Source organism: Ochotona princeps, chromosome 4, assembly GCF_030435755.1.
Source record: "Ochotona princeps isolate mOchPri1 chromosome 4, mOchPri1.hap1, whole genome shotgun sequence".
Taxonomy (NCBI): domain Eukaryota; kingdom Metazoa; phylum Chordata; class Mammalia; order Lagomorpha; family Ochotonidae; genus Ochotona; species Ochotona princeps.
The window spans coordinates 18,270,330-18,291,523 of record NC_080835.1 but is presented as its reverse complement, the minus strand read 5'-3'; the positions used below and the strand labels follow the sequence as shown (position 1 = coordinate 18,291,523).

At 40.7% G+C, this 21,194-nt stretch overlaps 1 protein-coding gene across 2 annotated transcripts in view; it reads left to right on the top strand.

The window, feature by feature from the left end:
• TTC17 (tetratricopeptide repeat domain 17) overlaps window positions 1–21,194 on the top strand; it is a 124,904-nt gene that overhangs the window by 44,976 nt on the left and 58,734 nt on the right. For both annotated transcript variants that reach the window (XM_058663156.1, XM_058663157.1), the window contains exons 3-11: window positions 7,134–7,303; window positions 7,803–7,914; window positions 8,116–8,247; window positions 12,887–12,996; window positions 13,212–13,356; window positions 13,764–13,903; window positions 15,266–15,426; window positions 17,887–17,999; window positions 20,628–20,774. In XM_058663156.1, the coding sequence (XP_058519139.1) occupies window positions 7,134–7,303; window positions 7,803–7,914; window positions 8,116–8,247; window positions 12,887–12,996; window positions 13,212–13,356; window positions 13,764–13,903; window positions 15,266–15,426; window positions 17,887–17,999; window positions 20,628–20,774 (1,230 nt within the window). The remainder of the gene's footprint in view (window positions 1–7,133; window positions 7,304–7,802; window positions 7,915–8,115; window positions 8,248–12,886; window positions 12,997–13,211; window positions 13,357–13,763; window positions 13,904–15,265; window positions 15,427–17,886; window positions 18,000–20,627; window positions 20,775–21,194) is intronic.

Genomic DNA, 21,194 nt, shown 5'->3' with positions numbered 1-21,194 from the left:
GTGAGGTTAAGGAGCCTGACATTTTCATTCAGGAAGGGGGAGCAGATCCAGGCTTACCTGCTTACAGACAGAGTTACAGCCATGGAAATCTGGCCAAAATTTTACAAATAATGAAAGGAAGTGAATCACCCAACATTGCCATCATTGCCACTTACACATCCTAAGTATTACATCAGAGTGGAGTACTACTCTGGGGTGGATAAGAATGTTAAAACTGCAAAAAAAAAATTGAAGATTTATTGGAAAAGCATATCAGATTTTACAGAGAGAGAAAGAGACAGAAAGATCCTCCATCCGACTCACCAGATGGCCACAACAGCCGGTGCTGAAACTGACCCAAAGCCAGGCTCCAGGAGCTTCTTCCGGATCTCTTACATGGGTACAGATCCCCAGGCTTTTCGGGGCTTCTTCCACTGCTTTCCCAGGCCATAAGTAGGGAGCTGGATGGGAAGTGCAACAGTCGGGACATGAACTTGTGCCCATAGAGGATCCTGGGATTTACAAGGTGAAGATTTAGCCAATTGAACCATTATGCTGGACCCAAAACTGCAAAAATGTTACTATCTGACTCTGGACTGTAGAATGGAATCCAACTTAAAAACATCCACAAAACTGTTAGAGACGGGATAGTCTTGGAGTTTTTGGAAGGAGGTGCAGAGACAAGTGGCCAATGAATACTCCAGCACGGATCAAGTTAATCCTAGCTGTGGTAATGAAGACAGAAAAGGTGCAGGACTGGGAAGGAACTTGACTGTCGTGTTAAGTCTGAAATACCCTTCAGACATCCAAGTATAGAGAGGAAGTGGAGAGTTTGTTCTTCAACTGTTGACTCAAAGGTGGTCCTAAATGTGTTAAGTCTTTGACAGATAGACGAGATAAACTTTTAGTACCAAGTAATCACAACAGCAGGGCTGCTTAGATGGCTCAAGACAATGAAGGGTAGCCTCAAAGTTCTAAGAGAAAATCAAACTGAAATTTACGTTGAGCCCGGCTAAAGTCCTTGCCTTGATCCCATAAGGACACCAGTTCTAATCCTGACAGCCCCGCTTCCCATCCAGCTACCTGCTTGTGGCCTGGGAAAGCAGTGGAGAATGGCCCAAAGTCTTGGGACCCTGCACCCATGTGGCGTGGGAAACCCAGAAGAAGTGCCTGGCTCCTGGCTTCGGATTGGTTCAACTCCTGGCTGTTGTGGCCGCATGGGGAGTGACTCATCAGATGGAAGATCTTCCTCTCTGTCTCTCCTCCTCTCTGTATATCTGACTTACAATAAAAATAAATAAATCTTAAAAAAAAGTGATCATTTCAGAAAGAAAGCACACTGAAAAGTAGAAATGTTTTGTAACCTTATAAGATTGTTTACTAAACCCAGACTGTCACTTGCAAAAATTAAAGATAGACTTCTGCAAGAAGAAAAATACACTTAGAGAATTTCATAAGATATATAATTTGAGTTTAAAACATTAAAAGTGGAAAACATGAATTTCTCGTATTTTGAAAGAATATTAGGTAAAATTTACTAGGTAAAATTAGCACTATGTAATAGGGTTGGGGCATATTTAGTGATTAGGTAAAGCTTGTTGGATTATTTTTTCATGTTCAAGAAAATAATAATTGAATAAATTACTGTCAGCAAAACTCTTGAAAACTTAATGGCAAACAGAAAAAGTCATGGACAGTGTTTTTACAAATTGGGAATAACTGTATAAATGACCTCTATCTCTAAAGAATAACCTAAAATTTGAATTTACATAAGAAGCATGGCCTAGCAGCTAAAGTCCTCGCCTTGAAAGCCCCGGGATCCCATATGGGCGCCGGTTCTAGTCCCGGCAGCTCCACTTCCCATCCAGCTCCCTGCTTGTGGCCTGGGAAAGCCCCTGGGGACGGCCCAAACCTTTGGGACCCTGCACCCGCGTGGGAGACCCCGAGGGGGTTCCAGGTTCCTGGCTTCAGATCGGCGTGCATCGGCCCGTTGCGGCTCACTTGGGGAGTGAATCATCGGACGGAAGATCTTCCTCTCTGTCTCTCCTCCTCTGTGTATATCTGGCTGTAATAAAATGAATAAATCTTTTTTTTAAAAAAAAAAAAGAGAAGTGTTAGGAAATACCCCTTGCTATCCTGACTGGGTTAATTATATTATTGAAAGTTTAAAAGCTAAAGCACAAAAAGTCATTATTTTTTTTTCATAAGAAAATGTTAAAATATTTCTGCTTTTTCCTCCCACAAACAAATTAGTCAAGCAACAATATGATGTTCTTCAATATAATTGGCTCCCTGTGTCGTTCTGCAGGTTCTTCTGAGAAGGGACCTATAGTCTTCCATTAGACCCTCGGAGTACATGGTACATAGAAAAGTCATTACATCAGATCCTACAGTCAGTACTCAGAAAGTATATAGGACAGGGGAGCAGTTAAATGGACTTGGCGGAACAGGCAGTAAATTCCTGCAGTGACAAGCTGTATAGCACAAACAGCCCAGTTTAACAAGGAAATTGCAAGACAATTTCTAAAAAGGAAATAGAGGAACAACCAGTGAATTAAACTTAAAAAAACAAAATAACCAGTTGAAATGTATGTGGACCTCATGAGTTCTGATCCAATAAAACAATATTTTGGAAAGAGGGAAACATTTTAGAGTTTGATATTAGATACTTACTATCTAACATGTGATAATTGTATGTTAGTATTATATTTTAGATATTTTTGAAAAAAAATATGGGAGGATCAGGCACAGTAGCCTAGTGGCTAAATCCTCACCTTGTATTCACCAGGATCCCAAATGGGTGCTGGTTCGTATCTCATATGTTCCACTTCCCATCCAGCTCCCTACCTGTGACCTGGGGAAACCATAGAGGATGATCTGAAACCCTGGGACCATGTACGGGGGAGACCCGGAAGAAACTCCTGGCTTCAGATCAGCTCAGCTCTGTCCATTGCAGCCACATAGGGAGTGAACCAGAGGATGGAAGATCCTTCTTTGTCTCTTCTTCTCTCTGTAAATCTGCCTCTCCAATTAAAAAAATAATAATAAATCTTTTTAAAAAAAGAAAAATTTGTACTGAAATACTTATTAATAAAATTTTAACCAAAAATAGTAAGGACAAGCAATAACATCATAGAAAGGCAATTTATAGTTTATAAACCTGTAAATAAAGACAAACAGCAGGAAGGGGAGGGAATGCAAAAAATGTTAATAGCAGATGGAGAATGTAAATGCAAAATCAAAGAATAAACTACAGAGAATTGACACATGTGAAACACACAGTAAAGTGACTGGAATAAATCCAAATAAATTAACAATCACAAGAAATATGAACAGATTAAGCTCACTAATTAAAACTCACATTATCTAATTACATTTCTTATTTGAACCAGGTATATATTGCAAATAATAGACATACCTAACATAAAGCCAATGAGACATTAACTGGGTGGAAACAATATTTGCTATGCTAGTGGTACCCGAAGGAAAGCTGATAATAGCACTATTTATCCCTCTCCCAACCATTCATTGGAAATCTTTGTCACTGTATGTGTTTAGGAGTACAGTTTGCTTTTATTTTTTTGAAGGTTTATTTGTTTTTATGAGAAAGTAAGATATACAGAGAGGAAGAGAGACGGAGAGGAAGATCTTCCATCCGATGATTTCACAGTTTGATATTAAATGGCTGGAGCTGCGCTGATCTGAAGCCAGGAGCCAGGAGCTCCTCCACATCTCCCACACGGGTGCAGGATTCCAAGGCCTTAGGCGGTCCTCGACTGCTTTCCCAGGCCACAAGCAGGGAGCTGGATGGGAAGCGAGGTCACTAGTATTAGAACTGGTGTGCATATGGCGTCCCGGCACATTCTAGATGAGGACTTAAGGCGAGGCTACCGCGTTGGGTGCTCTTTTTATTTTTTAATTTTGGAGCTGTCATAGGCACAGATATGCTGCGTGGTGCTTGGAATAGGTCTGGTCCCAAATGCCATAACCGGATACGCTCTAATAGTTCTTTGATGAAATGTATGACTATTTACACTAAGAGGATAAAGGTTATCAATCAATCATCTTAAAAAGTAAGGCTTCCTGGGTGTCTCTCCTTCTTTCCTTTTGAAAGGTACCCTGCCTCCTGGCTTTCTCTTAGTAGGTGCTTTCCCCCTTCTCTCTTCTTTCCCCAGTCACCTGGTCCTTTTGGAAATAAACTTTAATGTCTGCAGGAAAAAAATTAAAACTTCCCTTCAGCACATGACACCATGAGCAACATCATAAGTTTCAGAGTCCAGCACGATAAGCTATTGGCTTGATCCTTGCCTTGCATCCGGCGGGATCGCGTTCGGGTGCTGATTCAAGTCCTGGCTGCTCTGCTTCTCATCCAGCTCCCTGCCTGTGGCCTTGGAAGGTAGTAGAGATTGCCCGAGGCCTGGGTACCCTGCACCCATGTGGGACACCCAGAGAAGGCTCCTGGCTCCTGGCTCAGCTCTGGCTGTTGTGACTACTTGGGGAGTGAACTGGCGGGCAGAAGATCTTTCTGTGTCTCTAATCTGTATATCTGCCTTTCCAATAAAAACATGAAATAAATCGTAAAATAAAAAAGAGACAAGTTACAAACTGAAAGGACATACTTGCAACACACATAACTGATAGAGGATGAATTCACAGAATTATTCTTTTTATGAATTTCTGCAATTTTTTAAAAACCCAACTGGGGAAAGATGAACAGACTTGAGCCTTCCAAAAATCTTTTTTTTTTTGAAGATTTATTTTATTTTTTACTGCAAAGCCAAATATACAGGGAGGAGGACAGACAGAGAGGAAGATCTCCCCATCTGTTGATTTACTCCCCAAGTAGCCCCAACAGCCGGAGCTGCGCCAATCCAAAGCCAGGAGCCTGGAGCCTCTTCCAGGTCTCCCACAGGGGTTCAGGGTCCCAAGGCTTTGGGCCGTGCTGTTCTGCTTCCCAAGGCCACAAAGAGGGAGCTCAATAGGAAACAGGGCCATCAGGATAAGAACCAGAGAGATTTTCTATCAGCTGGTTCACTCACCAAGTGGCCACAACTACTGGAGCTGAACCAATCTGAAGCCAGGAGCTTCTGGGTCTCCCATGCAGATGCAGGGTCCCAAGGCTTTGGGCCATGCTTGACTGCTTGTCCAGGCCACAAGCAGGGAACTATAAGGGAAGTACAAGAGCCAGGATATGAACCGGTGCACCATGCAGTCCCAGCGCATGTAAGGCGAGGACTTCAGCCACTAGGCTGCTGTGCTGGGCCCAACAAAATATCTTGTCAACATAGGAGAATATGTTGTGTTCTATTAGGGATTGCATTAGTTAGTCTATATTTGTTGCAGTTTGTTAGCTGACTGCTGCATTGGCAACAAATAGTTCCAAATTCCAGGTGTGAGGAAGAACAGGTACTGTCAGCTGTCTCAGGAATATAGATTTAAAAATTAGAGCACTGTAACTGATGTATGTGGTATACCATTAATGTAAAGTTTTAAACCTTGTCAAGCAATGCTATATAATCATATTAGATACATGCTTGTGTTTATAATGAAGTAATGTTTTAAGGGATTGAGATGTTATAATGGCATTTGATGGACGCATCACCAAACAGATTAAGGTTAGTGGTGACTTTTGGAAAGGAAAGAGTTTAGAAGCCTGTAAAGAGGAGCCTCAGTTTCTTGTATTTGTCCTTTTAGAGGAAAAAAATGTGAACCAGGTATGGAATAGTGTAGCCTATGATAGATGCAGGTGGTAGAATATGAGTGGTTTTATTACCCCTCTGTATTTTACATGTAACCAAGTCACCCGAAACACCCAGGTGGAAGTAGCAGCTTGCTCCTTAGCTTGAGGGACTAAAGCAATCTGATGGACTAGGACAATTCCAGGACATTTTCTATTTTCATTTTAAAAATAGTGTTTTTTTTAAATATTTATTTTATTGGAAAGGCAGGTTTACAGAGAAAAGGAGAGACAGAAAAATCTTGTCTGCTGGTTCACTCCCCAAATGGTTGCAGCGGTTGGAACTGAGCTGATCTAATCTGAAGTTAGGAGCCAGAAGCTTCTTCTGTATCTCCCACGTAGGTGTAGGACCCCAAAGCTTTGGACCATCCTCTACTTCTTTCCCAGGCCGTAAGCAGGGAGCTGGATGGGAAGTGCAGCAGCCAGGACATGAACTGGCACCCATGTGGGATCCTATTGTGTGCAATGTGAAGATTTAGCCACTGATATGTCACCCCAGACCCTAAAAATTAGTTTTCAAAATTTTGTTGCTTTGGAAGAAAAAAAAAATGTGACTGTTAGTTTACTTCTCAAATGTCTACATCTGGGGTCTGACCAGTTTGAAGCTGAGTACCAGGAACTCAACCCAGGTCCCCAGTTGGGGTTTCAGGACCCAGACACTTGAGCCGTTATACACTGACTCCCACAGTGCCCACTGGGATAGGGAATACTACCAGCTCAAACGAAGGTGTGCCAGGCTGAGATGGGACTCTGGGGCACCCCACGCAGCATCTTAGCCCTCTTCAAATTGCAAGGCCATTTTGAGCCAGGAAAATTAAGGTAGATGAACTTTGCAGGTAGACAGAAATCCTACTATGATTGTACTTTTGTGCTGTTTTTTTTTTTTTAATGATTTGTTTTTATTTGAAAGGCAGATTTACAGAGAGGAGAAACTGGGAGAGAGAAAAACGATCCTTTGTCTGCAGGTTCAGTACCCAAATGGCCTCAGTGGCTTGGAGCTGCAGTGTTTCAAAACTAGGCACCAAGAGCTTCGTTCAGGTCTCTCCTATAGGTATAGGAACCCAGGAACTTGAGCTGTTTTACACTGCTTTCCCAGGCCATAAGCAGAGTGCTGAATTGGAGTGGAATAGCTAGAACTCAAACTGGTGCCCGTATGGGAAGCCGGCACCAGAAGCAGAAGCCTAGCCTGCTAGCCACAGGTCTGGCCCCGGGTGCTAATATTCTGGATACTGTGTTCTGTTACTTTCTGTGAGTGAACACTTCTGTGAAGAACCTTAAGACTGTTTTTAGAATCTTTTCTGTTCTTTCCAAGCAGATTCTGTGACTTTTTCAGTATTTGTAAAATTCTCCTGTCATTTCACTCATGCTTAGCCTGAAATATTACAAGATCGTTTTGTTCTCATTTTCGTCTCAACAGAAGCAATTAGTTGCTCAAAAAATTCACATAGAAGAGAATGAGGACAGGGACACAGGACTGGAACAGAGACATAACAAAGAAGATCCGGACTGCATCAAGGCCAAGGTGCCCCTGGGTGACCTGGACCTGTACGATGGCACGTACATCACGCTGGAGAGCAAAGACATCAGGTAAAGGGCTCCGCTTGGTGGAAGGCCTGTGGCTGTCAGTGGGAAACTAAGAGGATCTTCAACCAGGTGTGTTGATCATGGGAAAAATGCTTTTCAAAGATGATTGAACAAGTACAAATTAAAACATTTGTGTAGTTTTCATCTGCCAAATTGGAGGAGAAAAAAACCACTTAACCACTCGGTAGTAATGTAGAGAGGTTGTTAATGGAAGTGGAAGTTGATTTAGGATTTCTGGAAAGAATTTACCAGTGTCTTGCTACACTCATGTTAGTCTTTTGAAGGTCCAGAATCTTAACTACTACTGTGCTCTTCTGTAATTCTCACCCCCCCTTTAGTTTGAATTCCCAAAACATTGACTTCTCATTACAGCCTCATGAGAAGATATAAATATTGACTAATACTGTCTATAAAAGTGGAAATGCTGTAAGAATACGGGGAATTTATTAATGTAAACTCACCATTCATCCATTCGTAATTGCTTCTTGCTTCTTGGTTTTAGCCCTGAAGATTATATAGACACAGAGTCTCCTGTCCCTCAGGACCCTGAGCAGCCTGATTGTACTAGAATCCTCGAGCTTCCGTACAGCATACATGCTTTTCAGCACTTACGAGTGAGTAGAGAACTTGGTATTTTTTCTTTTTTTCATCTCATGTCTTGCTTATAAAAATGATTTTTCCTCTCTCCTTTTAAACAGCTTTACAATTTTATAGACATCTCCTATTTCTTAAAATGCTTTAGATGTGCTTTAAGTCACCAAATTATTTTTCTTTTACTACATTTTTTTTTTCAGTATTTTTTTTCTTTCTTTTAGGGTGTACAAGAAAGAGTTAATCTTTCTGCACCTCTGTTGCCTAAGGACGATCCTGTTTTCACTTATTTATCTAAACGATTGGGAAGGAGTATAGATGACATTGGTCACCTCATTCATGAAGGGTTACAGAAGGTGAGTCAGCGGTGGCTTCAAGCACCAGCACGCTGTCCGCACAAGGACTTTGCTCATGAAAACATCTGCCTCGGTTGTTTCTGTCTGGAATCTGTTTTAAAACTGATTACATCGCTGTAAACAGTGTTAGCCAGTACTAAAGAGAAACACAGACTAACCAGCTTTACCAGGAAGAGATTATAAAACGTTTTTTTTAACTAATTAATGAGAAATAAATACATTATAGATTAATAAAAGCAGCAGGGCCCATTGGTTAGATTATATGTACTGAATGTAGAAGAAAAGTTAATGCTTTGGTGTCTTTGATATCCTACACTTAATGCATAAATATACTGTTCTCTGAACCAGGAGAATCATGTGTAGCAATAAAACCTTCTATAATTTTCTTTTAAGGGAACATCTACTTTAAAAAGATGAAATAGGGAATTCTGTAACAGGACCCAAGAATTTAAGTATATCATTCAGAATAACGTGGGAATTTAGAAAATGGTTTTTGATCTTCTCTGTGCATAAGGATTATCATAAAATGCAGGTTAGTTTCCAAACAGTATCAATTATAGTGATATTAAATAAAATGTTTAATTAAAACATTTATATGAAGTTTATTCATATATGTAGCTCTGTATATCAAGAGAAAGGAATTCTTGGATAAAAGAAAATAGTTTGACTTTCACAAGCATTTAAAAATTATTTTTGTAGCTAAGTTATCATCTTCATCTTGTGTTTGCAGTGGTAATATAGAACATTTGCATCCCCAGAACTTGATAGGTGATAAGGAAACACTGTTCCAGGTTTTACAGTATCCTACAAAGCATGATTAGTTGAGAGTAGATGCGCATGGTAACTCTTCTATAGGAAATATAGTGTTACTGGATGGCTATTTTAGATTGCACATCTGGGGTTATCCTCTCTGAAAAGGTGAAATTGAACCTGATGTCTGAATTAACAAGGAAGAACCAAATCATAAGGATTCAACAAACCTCTGGGCCAAGGAAAGCCCTCTAGTCTCAGTGAATTCAAGTCACATCTTAGCTTCTTCAGGCTGTAGTTAGCGAAATATTACTGTGACAACATTTTTTTCCAGGTCTCCAGGTTCCCCTACCCCAGCGGGGTGGGTACCTTATAATTCAGTTCACTTCAAACACTGGACATGAACTCAGTCTCACATAACGGCCTCATTTCCAGTAAAGCCAAGGTCACTTGTACTTCCGAACCACCAGCCATAAAGTCACAGCTGTTCCCATATCCCCGGCACAGGTTTCATCGTTGTTAGGACAAGTTACAGAGTCTGAGGAGTCCAAAACCTAGGCACTCGTGGTTTAGTCCTTGCTGAGGTCCATAGACAGCTGTCTGCTTCTAGCCTCACCCGGACATACATTGAGGAGAGTGAGAGATCTCACTGCTGCTGCCACCGCCACCGTCTTACCAGATTCGGGCCCAACCCTTGTGACTGATTCACTTACCTTTATTCCCTCCTCACAGGACCATGTGTATTTTGAATTTAGAAGTACAATGACCTTCAGTCCATAAATGGAGGCTTATAATCAGAATCCGTCTAGTGTAAATGAAGTCAGATGAGGAAGAGGAAAGTTGGTAAGGAGTGTAGCTAGGGAAATGAACAAGAGCCAGCTCATTGCAGGGCTCTGCAGGTCACAGTAAAGGCTTAAAGTTCTATCCCAGGAGAACCGAGCAGTGGAGCTGAGGAGAGATGGAATTCCATCACTGTTTTTGAAGGGCCACTGTGATCACTAGATGGAGTTGGAACTGAAGGGACTCGAACTATTCCAGGATGTGTTTACAAAGTGAGAAGCCAATGTGTTAGAGGTGGGGACTGAGAGCAAAAAATCAGAGGGTAACTCCTGAACTTCAGCATTGAGTGGTGTGAAAGAGGAGCAGGGTTTAGGTAGGAGAGGAGAAAAGAGAGTTCTGTTTGACCTTTGTTCATTAAAATGCCGATTGTATGAGCTGAGAATCACAGGGGACTTGAGGCTTGGGTGCGTAGTAGAGAACCGTTGGTAGCTTGAAATGATCAGAAGCCATGGGACAGGAAAAAAGACAGTGAGGGTGAGAGTAAAGTTTCAGAAGAAGCCAGTCTTGCTCCAATATATATACCTGTCAGAAGGGACAAGGACCACCCCACAGACAGGGGAGAAAGTGTCCTGGTGGTTCAGTGTCCCAAGAGGCAACTTTTGAACATTACGGATCTGGAGGAGATTTTATGGGAGTTTTCATGGAAGGTTTTTTTCTGTAGGTATTTGGGGGTTTAGCATTTGTCATAGCTGTTAGGATTCCCCTTGGGGTGCACTCTCCCACGTCACTGGGTTTAAGCCCCAGCCCAGTTTGTGATTCCAGCTATCTGCTAATACACATCCTGGGAGGCAGCGAGTAGTAACGGCCCAAGTACCAGGCCCCGGCGGCCCACACGGGAGTTGTGGGTTGAGTTCCAGACTCCTGGAATTTGGGGAATGAGCCAGCAGATGAAAGATTTTCTTTCTCTGTCTCCCAGCCTTTGACGTAAAAATGAAAATAAATATAAATGCTCCCCTTTTTTTTAAGATTTATTTATTTATTTATTTATTTATTTATTTATTTATTTATTATGGGAAAGTCAGATATACTGAGAGGAGGAGAGACAGAGAGGAAGATTTTCCATCTGCTGATTCACTCCCCAAGAGGCCACAACAGCGAGAGCTCAGCCGATCCAGAGCCAGGAGCTTCTTCTGGGTCTCCCATGTAGGTGCAGGGTCCCAAGGCCTTGGGCAGTCCTGGACGGTTTTCCCAGGCCACAAGCAGGTAGCTCGATGGGAAGCAGGGCTGCCACTGGGATTAGAACCAACACCCATATGGGATCGGTTTGTGCAGGGCAAGGACTTTAGCCACTAGGCTACCACGCTGGGCCCAATGTTCCTCTTCTTATCTCCATTATATTGTAATATGTATTATACTTACTGTAGTTTTCATACCAGATTTTTAACTGAGTTTCTTATTGTAATTCACAACACAAAGGCTATTTTAAGTAGATTTAGCTATCTTTAAAATAAAATAATTGGCTATAAAATCAGACTTTATAAAAATCTCTAAGAACATAAAAGTTATAACTTAAAAATGTTTTAGATAGTCTTTTGAATTTTTATTTTGACACATCTTTACAGTCAAAACTTTATTATGTCCATCAGGTACATTTTACGTCACGTCCAGGTAGCTCGAATTGTGAACGAAGGGACAATCAGTCTTAAAGTGTTTTTTATACCTGGTGCCAGATTGCCCCCTGGGAAGTGCCATGGTCATTTAGTGTTTCTACAGTTAATTTCTGAAGTTAACATATAATAGAGTCAACAAATACAGATTTTTAGTACTTTAATAGTCAGTTTGTAAATTAAAAGCTGTTTATCTTTTTTTGTTAGGTTGTACATTTCATATGCTTTTTCTGTACCTTTGAATTCCTGTTCATGGCTTTCACTCACTTTTTTCTGTTATGAAAAATATTTTTCATGTTGAGCTTTAGATTTTTTATTGAAGTCTTTGTATGTTAAAGATACAGATGGTGAGCTGTGACTACTGCATATATTCCCAGTATTTTCTCCAGTTTAACTTAAACTTTATGTGTTTATTTTTTTTTTATTAGCAAAAGTTTAAAGTTCTATTTGGGTTTTAGTTTGTTTACATTGAGGGGTTTTTTTTCTTATGATTTATGTATTTTATTATTTTTTAAATAGATAGTTGTTTATTTGTTTTTTATCCCCTTGATACAAATTTCCATGCACAGGGCGTGTCCCTTTCCTCCCATCCCCTCTTCTCATTTGTTATTATATGAATAATTACATACATGTATCCTGACATTACAAATCTAGGAAAAGGAAGAAAATGAAGTAGCATAATATAAAACTATAAATTAAAATAGTTATGGGAATTCTGTTATTCAGGAGTAAAGACACATACAATATACTGATATTATTTCCCTGTATTGCACTGGGTTTTGGACGTGGCTCAGTATAGTATTTTGGCCTTCATACAGTTACAATTAAGTAAATGTTAGTAGACAGAAAGTCCCAACCCCAGAAAAAGCAAGTTTATCTGAACTTCTGTTTGACTCAATAATACACTTAATTACTATATATCAAATATCTGATTTTTATCAGCTTGAAGATATGAATTAGATTCTAAACATTTATGTGAAAATGACAAAAATGTATATTTTAATAAGGTGTGTGACCCTTTGTTGCCTTAAGTTTGTACCTTTACTCAAATGTTACATGAGTCAAACTTTGTATGATATTAATGTTAGGAATGTCATTTTAGAGCACCAGACAGTTGTAAGTATGTCAGCTGTAAATTTCCAGAGTCCTGGGAGGAAGCTCAGCAGGTTTTGCCTCTGTGGGCTTTGCGGCTCCGTTCCTGCCTGGGGATGACAGCCTGGAGGTGTGTACCCTCAGTGAGCATCACACATCACACACTTGCTCAGCTGCTGTCTTGGGGCGCTTGGGCAGATGTAGGCCATCTGTTATTTCCTCTTCAGTTTTGTCATCATAGCTAGTCTTGGTCTTCCTTATCCTGAGTTTCTGAAGAGCCAGAGTATTAATGACACTCATTTTGAACATTGCTGCATTTGACTATCATTTTTTATTTGTTTAATCTCTAGAATTCTTCCTCTTGGGTACTGTATAATATGGCTTCCTTTTACTGGAGAATAAAGAATGAACCTTATCAGGTAGTGGAATGTGCCATGCGAGCACTTCACTTCTCTTCCAGGTAAGATTGTTCTCCTAGACCTCCTGATTTTTCCACCTAACTCAAGGACTGTTAAACAAAGAATAATTAAGAAAGGTTATTTTTCTCTACCTAAAAGCATACACAGTTGTTTTCCTAAACCCAGTAATTTTGTCATCTTTCCTTGTCAGGTAGTTACACATAGATGGAGCTCACACTTGTTCCCTAACATCTCCTTACATCTCTTCTCCTCTTAGGCACAACAAGGACATTGCCTTGGTCAATTTGGCAAACGTTCTACACAGAGCGCACTTCTCTGCCGACGCAGCTGTTGTGGTCCATGCAGCTCTGGATGACAGTGACTTCTTCACCAGCTATTACACTTTGGGGAATATATATGCAGTAAATATTCCTTTTTATTTCATGAGCCATACCAGTTGCTACCTTTTTGCCCCCACTAGTAGAATGTTATCCTCCCCCCTCCCTTCTTTTGATCTAAACAGTATAAATGAAGAAATTAGGGGAAGGAAGAAAAATACAGCACAAAATGTGTCATAATTGTTCATAGCCTCTTTGGCAACAAAGAAAAATAATTAAATTGAAATTTTAACTTGCATAGAATGCATCCCTTAAGGGTAACAGAACCTTTCATCTAAATCATCCCATTGTACTCCTTCAGAGGGTTTTTTGTCAGTCCAGTGTTCACTGTGAGGTGCAGGTGTGAATTCATAAATCACTAGGGGTTGAGGCCAGTGCAGCCAGCCATGGCTAATATTCCTTCCCCTGTGTGTTTGTTTTTGTCTCTTCAGATGCTTGGGGAGTATAATCACTCAGTGCTTTGCTATGACCATGCTCTGCAGGCCAAACCTGGGTTTGAACAAGCTATAAAGAGAAAACACGCTGTCCTATGTCAGCAAAAACTGGAGCAGAAATTGGAGGCTCAGCATAGGTAACTGGGAGAAAAAAAAAATCTCTCCGAAGCGCTGGCACCCTAAAACTCTGTGTGGTATCTGTGAAGGGTGATATCAGTGTTAATTCCGTCATTAGAGTTAAGAAGAAACTATCCCTTTTTTACAAATTCAGATGGCTTACCAAGCTGCAGAGGTTGTGTGGAGAAAGCTCCTTGATGCAAGGACTCCACAATGTCTAGGATGTTTGCGGTAAAAGCTGTCTTTTACATCTTTGCAATTTTCACCATTGATGACTTCTGTGAAACTGAATGAGGGTTGAGAGGTTGAGAGGTGTTTGATTATTTTCAGAGTAAAAATCACTTGCATTTGTACAAGTTGCTGTTTCTCGCCTTTGGTTCCTACGATTGGCTTCTATGTTAGCTGGCATTGATAAATTTGGCTCACAATTTAATCAGGTTTGTGTGTTTAATTATAGAATAATGGGATTTTGTTGTGCTTGATCTTGCAGTATACTTAATATACCTTTAAATAATAGGTTCAGTTAAGTAACTTTATGACATTCTAAAGTGAATTATTTCTATCTCCAACTTAGCCTACTAGAGTCTGTTTTGTTTTCAAGAATTAAACTTTCGTGTTTGTCTGTTTCCAACCTAGTAAAGCATAATGAAGTAAGAAAGGAAAAGTGACAGCTAGCTTCTTTATGGTTAGTTCTTGTTGTACCTGAGGAGAACTTTCCCTGGCTGAGCTCCCAACATTATGTTCAAAGAATTTAGCTAACGCCCTGGTAACACAATGTGGATAGCTCCTAAAATTTCCACGTGTTATAATGTAGATGCTAATAAGATAAACTGAATGCTTGATCATTACCTGGGTAATAGGTGTTAACGCTGTCTGACTACTAGATTTTTAGAGTCAGATGATAACAAGTCCTAAGTCAAGTTTCTTTGGTTTTTCTCATTTTTATGAAATGAGTTAGATTGAGAGCAGGGCTTGAAGTTTTAGCCTCGTCTTTAAACAGAATCAAAGGAAAAAGTGAAAAGGAGAACAGAATTCCAGAAAGGCTTTGCACGTCTGTGGCAATAGCGCATGTTTTGTGGAGGATGTGCAGTAGGTAAAGGGAAATGGCGCCAGCAAAGCTCAGCGGGCCGTTTGCTGTCAGGATGGTGCGCAGCGACAGGAAGAAATTCATGTTCATCTTTTTCCCCCTCGAGCTGCATTAGAAGGATAGCATTTGTTTACCCCTGTTTTTCTTAAACATATAGTCTGGGAATGAATGTTAAGGAAAAAGGAGAAACCTAAAGAATTATTACTGAGAACAAGAAAAGCCTATGCATTTAAAGTGACTTTTTAAAAAATACACGGTTTTAAAGCTCTTTTTCCTGATATTAAAAAATGCTAAGATCCCTGCAGAGAACACTAAATGAGTTGAAAGAGTATCAAAAGCAGCATGACCACTACCTGAGACAGCAGGAGATCCTAGAAAAGCACAAACTGATTCAGGAGGAACAAATTCTGAGAAATATCATCCACGAGACTCAAATGGCCAAAGAAGCACAACTAGGTAAGTAGTGACTCCAAGTGAAAACAACTTAGCAGCTTCACTTCTGGAATGCTTTACTTTTGTAAAGTAATACAAAATTGTGTTTAGGACTTCTGCGATCTTAAATTCAGGGATCAGTGCAGAGGTATACCGGAAGGCCTCCGGAGCTGGTTTGATTTCCTTTGCGTTTGTTGAGTTCACATTTGCAATAAAAAGCAAGACTTGTAGATCCTAGGAGTGGCCCCTGGAGGTTGCCCTTTGTGTCCTGTGGCAGTGCTCCCCCAGCTTCAGTGTGCATGTGAGCCGCCTGGAGATCTAGGAAAGCGAGGTGTTGACTATGTGGGTCTGAATTGGAGCCTAGGGTCGGCCTTCCTAAACAGCTCTCAGGTGCTCCTCACGCTGCTGGTCTGAAAACTGCTTTGTGGAGAAGAAAGCGTTACACTAAGCAGGTGCGTGCCAGACATGGTAGAAACAGCATGCCCTTGTGTTGTTAATGTGCACCCTGGGAGATACCGCTGGGTGGCCCAAGTGCTTGGGTCATTAATATCCACAAGGAAAAAGAGTAAATTTCAGGGTCGTGGGTGTGACCTGACCTAGCCCCTGATGTGGCAGGCATTTGCAGGGTGAACCAATGGCTAAAAAAAAATCTCTGTTTATCTCTGTCTGCTTTTCAAATACATTTAAAAAAAAGTTTAGTCTCAAATAATAAAAAATGTTCTTAAAATCATAGATTTGTCTTGAGCAGTAATTTTAAAAAGCCTTATTTGAAAGGCTGAGTTCCAGAGAGGGACCGGTCAGGGGCTTAGAGGGACTGATCTTTCATCCTCTGGTTCAGTCTCTAGTAGTTACAGTGACCGGGGGTGGACAGGCTGTAGCCAAGAGCCTGAAACTCCATCATGGTCTCTACCATGAGTGCAAGGGCCCAAGTACTTGGGCCAGCTTCCACTGTAACTCAAACCAACACCCTTATGGGATTCTAGCAATGGCATAACCTGGTTCACTACACCACCAGCCCCACTGAGCAGGAATTCTTAAAAAAAAAAAAAATTATGTATTTTTATTAGAAAGGAAGAATTACAAAGGGAAGGAGAGACAAAAAGAAAAATTTTCTGTCTGCTGGTTCACTTCCCAAATGGCCACAATGACCAGAGCAAACCCGGTCTGAAGCCAGGAGCTTCTTTTGGGTCTCCCACGCAGGTGCAGGGTCCCAAGGCTTTGGGCCATCCTCTACTGCTTTCCTAGGCCACATACAAGAAGCTGGATGGGAAGTGGAACAGCCAGGACACAAACCGGCACCCATTGCAAGCCTGGCATGTGCAAGGCAAGGATTCAGCCACTGAGCCATTACAAGGCCCAGAGCAGAAATTCTTAACCTGAGTCAATGAGCTAGTTTTAGAGAATGCTGAAATTTTGTTTAAAATTGTATGAGGAATTGTACATTTGTCCAGTTTTGGTGGGAAGAGTGTACATATGTGTCATTAAAATCTCAGAGTGTGTGAACCAAAAGAGAACCACTGATCTGGAGGAACTAAGGTTGCCAAGAGATCATTGGAGTTGGTTATATCCAGAATGTTGTTTCTTATTAAACCCCAGAAGATAGATCTGACAGCTTGGCAGCAGAGAATATGTTCATAGAGTCCCTTAAATTACAGATTTCTCCCTTAAATAATATTTTGTTCTGGAAAACTTCATAACCTTTGAACCTTGGTTTTGACCATTTATAGTCCATTTTAGAATCCACCTAAATCTTTGCTAGAATCCACCTAAAATCTTTGCTATTTTGAGTGCAAAGAGTATGTAGTCCCTGGTATTGTCCATTGTTGAAACGCTACTGAAATGCAAATAGAGATCTCTTATATTTGAAACAACATTACAAGGACTGTAAAGAAAATTCCAGTAAGATGATCAGTCTGTTTTGTTAAATTTATTTTTTTATTGGAAAAGCAGATCGGATTTATGCAAAAAAGGAGAGGCAGAGAGAAAGAAGATGTTCACTCTCCAAATAGCCACAATGACCACAGCTGAGCTAATCCAAAGCCAGAAACCAGGAGCTTCTTCCGGGTCTCCCACATGGGTGCAGGGTCCCAAGGCTTTGGACTGTCCTCTGATGCTTTCCCAGGCCACAAGCAGGGAGGTGGATAAAAGAAGAGCAGTCAGGACATGAATTGGCGCTCATATGGGATCCTGGAGCTTGCAAGGAGAGGATTAGGTAGTGGAGCTATTGTGCCGGGCCTGTCAAAATCTCTGAAATATCTCTTATGTGTTTAGTAAATTTTGTACTCACCGAATGTAATGGCTAGTGGGGCAATTTTTTTTTCATGTAGAAACTTTGATTTCTTTTGAATGATTTAATTGTCTCAGTGTAAGTAACAGCTAGGTTCACTGAAGGTTATGAGAGAAAAGAAATGACTTAAATTAAGAAAAGCATGTTGATGCTGCTAACCTTTCTTGTCATTGATGCAACTTCCGTGATTGTTGCAGGCAATCATCAGATCTGCCGCCTGGTTAACCAGCAGCATAGTTTACACTGCCAGTGGGACCAACCTGTGCGCTACCACCGTGGAGATATCTTTGAAAATGTGGACTATGTTCAGGTCATTTTCTTGGTCTCTCTTTTTTTTTTTTTTAAAGATTTATTTTATTTTTATTACAAAGTCAGATATACTGAGAGGAGGAGAGATAGAGAGGAAGTGGAGCTGCCGGGATTAGAACCAGCGGCCATATGGGATCAAGGCGAGGACCTTAGCCACTAGGCCACGCTGCCGAGCCCTCTTGGTCTGTTTTAATTCTTATAAACTTTGGCATATCTGAGAGTAATATTAAACCCCCCTCCACACACACACACCTTGATTCCTTCCTTATTTGATCCCTGTAAGTTTTTTTTTTTTGATCCCTGTTTTTACCATCATTTTTAAGTATGTAGAAATTTGAGTATCTGTTATGTTTATAGAGATTTTGTTGGGAGTACTTATTTCCTCTGTTGATATCATCCTGCTTTTCTATGTGCTTATTTATAAATGTGATTCATTTCTTTACCATGGTAGGGGATTGGGCTGTTATTACTATTTGACTCAAAATCATGGTCTTTCCTCTTTTTCTTTTTTTTTTTAAGATTTATTTTTATTGCAAAGTTAGATATATAGAGAATAGAAGAGACAGAGAGGAAGATCTTCTGTCTGTTGATTGACTCCCCAAGTGACTGCAGTGGCGGAAGCTTACCCGATCTGAAGCCAGGAGCCAGGAGCTTCTTCTGGGTCTCCCACACAGGTGCATGGTCCCAAGACTTTGGTCTGTCCTCAACTGCTTTCCCAGGCTCAAGCAGGGAGCTGGATGGGAAATGGGGCTGCCAGGATTAAAACCAGTGCCCTATGGGATCTCAGCATGTTCCAGGCAAGGACTTTAGCTGCTAGGCTACCGTGCTGGGCCCCTGGTCTCTCCTTTTAACCTCTTAAGTGAACTGATCATCTGAGACACAGCCACCAGGCTGTCTCTTTCCTGAAGTTATCAGTCCAGTGAAGTTGCCTCAACTGAAAAAGTAAAGTGATCATTATCAACAGAAAGCAATGAATAAACACTATTGCTAGTTGGGTGCTTTCAGTCTTTTTGTCTCTGTACAGACATAGACACACACAAAAACAAACCCATACACCTAAGAAATGGCACATAAATATAACAATGCCAAACAGTGTGGAGCTTGTTGAGTAGGTGATATAGATACTAAACAAACCAATCAGAATAGCAAGAAGTGTAAGAAAGAGGTGGTACCTAAAACAGCATTTCTGTTATCCTAGAGAACACTTATCAGTCCCTGATACAAAAATGTGCAAAGATAAGCAGTTAAGAGAGAGGTTAAGAGAGCATGTGTAAGAGGATAGACAATTAGGAACTAATCTGAAAAGCCCACACCACTGTAAGAAACAACTTGAGAAGTCAAGTAGGAGGGAAGCAGTAATGTGGACGAACAATTTCACGTGTGTTTTATCACCCAGCTCCTAACGACATGTGCAATGTTTGCTTTGCAAGAGAAGCGGTAAAAGAAAACCAGACTCAAACACCCTCTGAGGTTGTAGCTCCAGAACTAGATCGAAGTATTGTAAGGAAAAAGGGAAATGTTTAGGGGCGAAAGAGACTGAAGTGAAGTTACCTTGTAAACATCTAGGTAGGCTGTTTAGAAGCCTGCCTTGCACTAGAGCAGCTTCCAGGATTGTGTGTTCAGTGACAAGCACTGTGGTGGGTCAGTCGGCTACACTGCCTGCCGAGAAGTTCACATCCTCTAGCAGTGCATTGACTCATGTCCTGGATCCCTTGTTCCGAGCTGGCTGCCTGGTAATGCATCCTCAGAGGCCGCAGGTGGTCGTTCAAATGCTTGGGTCCTGGCCACCCATGTGAGAGACCAGTTGGAGTTCTGGCTCCTAGCATCAGCCTGACGCAGCTCTGGCTGTGTGGGTGTTTGGGTAATGACCAAGTGAATGGAATAATTAACACTTCTCTTTCTCTCCACTCCTCTGTTTTTCTGTATCTGTCTCTCTGCCTTTCATATAGGAATCAATTTCTAGTCATAAAAGCCTAGAGCTACAAATCAGTCATATTAATTCCATTTTTCCTCATATTTTCCTGCAGTTTTCAGAAATGTGCTAGAACTATGGTGTTGTGAGTGTGTCAAACATTGGTCTCTCTTGGTTTGGAGGAAAGCTCTGTATGCTTGTGTTCTTTTCATTTCATACTTCCTTTAACTTGCAAAGCTTTTATTCCGAATCAGTTGAGCACTAGGCTATAATCGCTAAGCAACAGCTTTCTTCAATTTCTTATTTCTACCCGTACCATTTTCAGTTTATAGAGTAGAGGTTATTTTAGTCTAGACAGGGGAAAAGAGTAATGAACAAAATCTCTACACTAGTTAATCATTAAACCTGAAACAAAATAAATCATTAAAAATGAAAAAGAAAAAACACAGGCAAACAGTCCAAATCATCACTTTCCTCATTGTCAGGTGGTGAAGTTGGTTACAAGTTGCCAACTATGTGCTATCTGTGAGAGAATGCTCTTGGCATATTGTTCCCAAAGTTAAAATGTTGGATTGCTTTGTTATTGCCCTACTTTCTGATTTCCTACTAATTTTGAATAATCACTGGTTTTGATTTTTTGGGTATTTTTTTGTTTGTTTTAATTAAGTCTTGGCCATAATTTCTTTTCCATTTGCAATTGAACGTTTCATTTTTTAGTTTGGTGAGGATTCATCAACCTCCAGTATGATGTCTGTGAATTTCGATGTTCAAGCTAATCAGAGTGATGTCATTGACTCTGTTAAGTCCTCTCCCGTTGCACATTCTGTTCTCTGGATCTGGGGCAGGGACTCTGATGCATACAGGGTAAGTTAACAGAGGATAATGAACAAGTTTTCTCAGATAAAACTGTCTAGGGCAATGGCCCACAGGGTCTGTTAAGGTGGCGCTGATCACCATTCTGCTTAGTTCAATAAAATTTATTCAACTTAAGCTCTGAAATGGATGAGTGAGACCAAGGGTGTGTCTTGAGTTCTTCCCAATCAATTCAAGCAGCTAGACACTGTCATTTGAATCCAAAGGCTTGTACTGGGAGTATAATTAACCACTTTAGCAGGTTTCTAAGCTTGACCTTAAGATGTGTTTGCAAATGCTTCACTTAATGAGCATTTTTCTTATTGAGCTTCCAACTGTGTACCAGGTTGCTGTTAGAAATTTAGCAAATAAACTCTTTGCTGTTCTGCAATTTATATGACACACAAAATATACATTTCTTTTTTTATACAT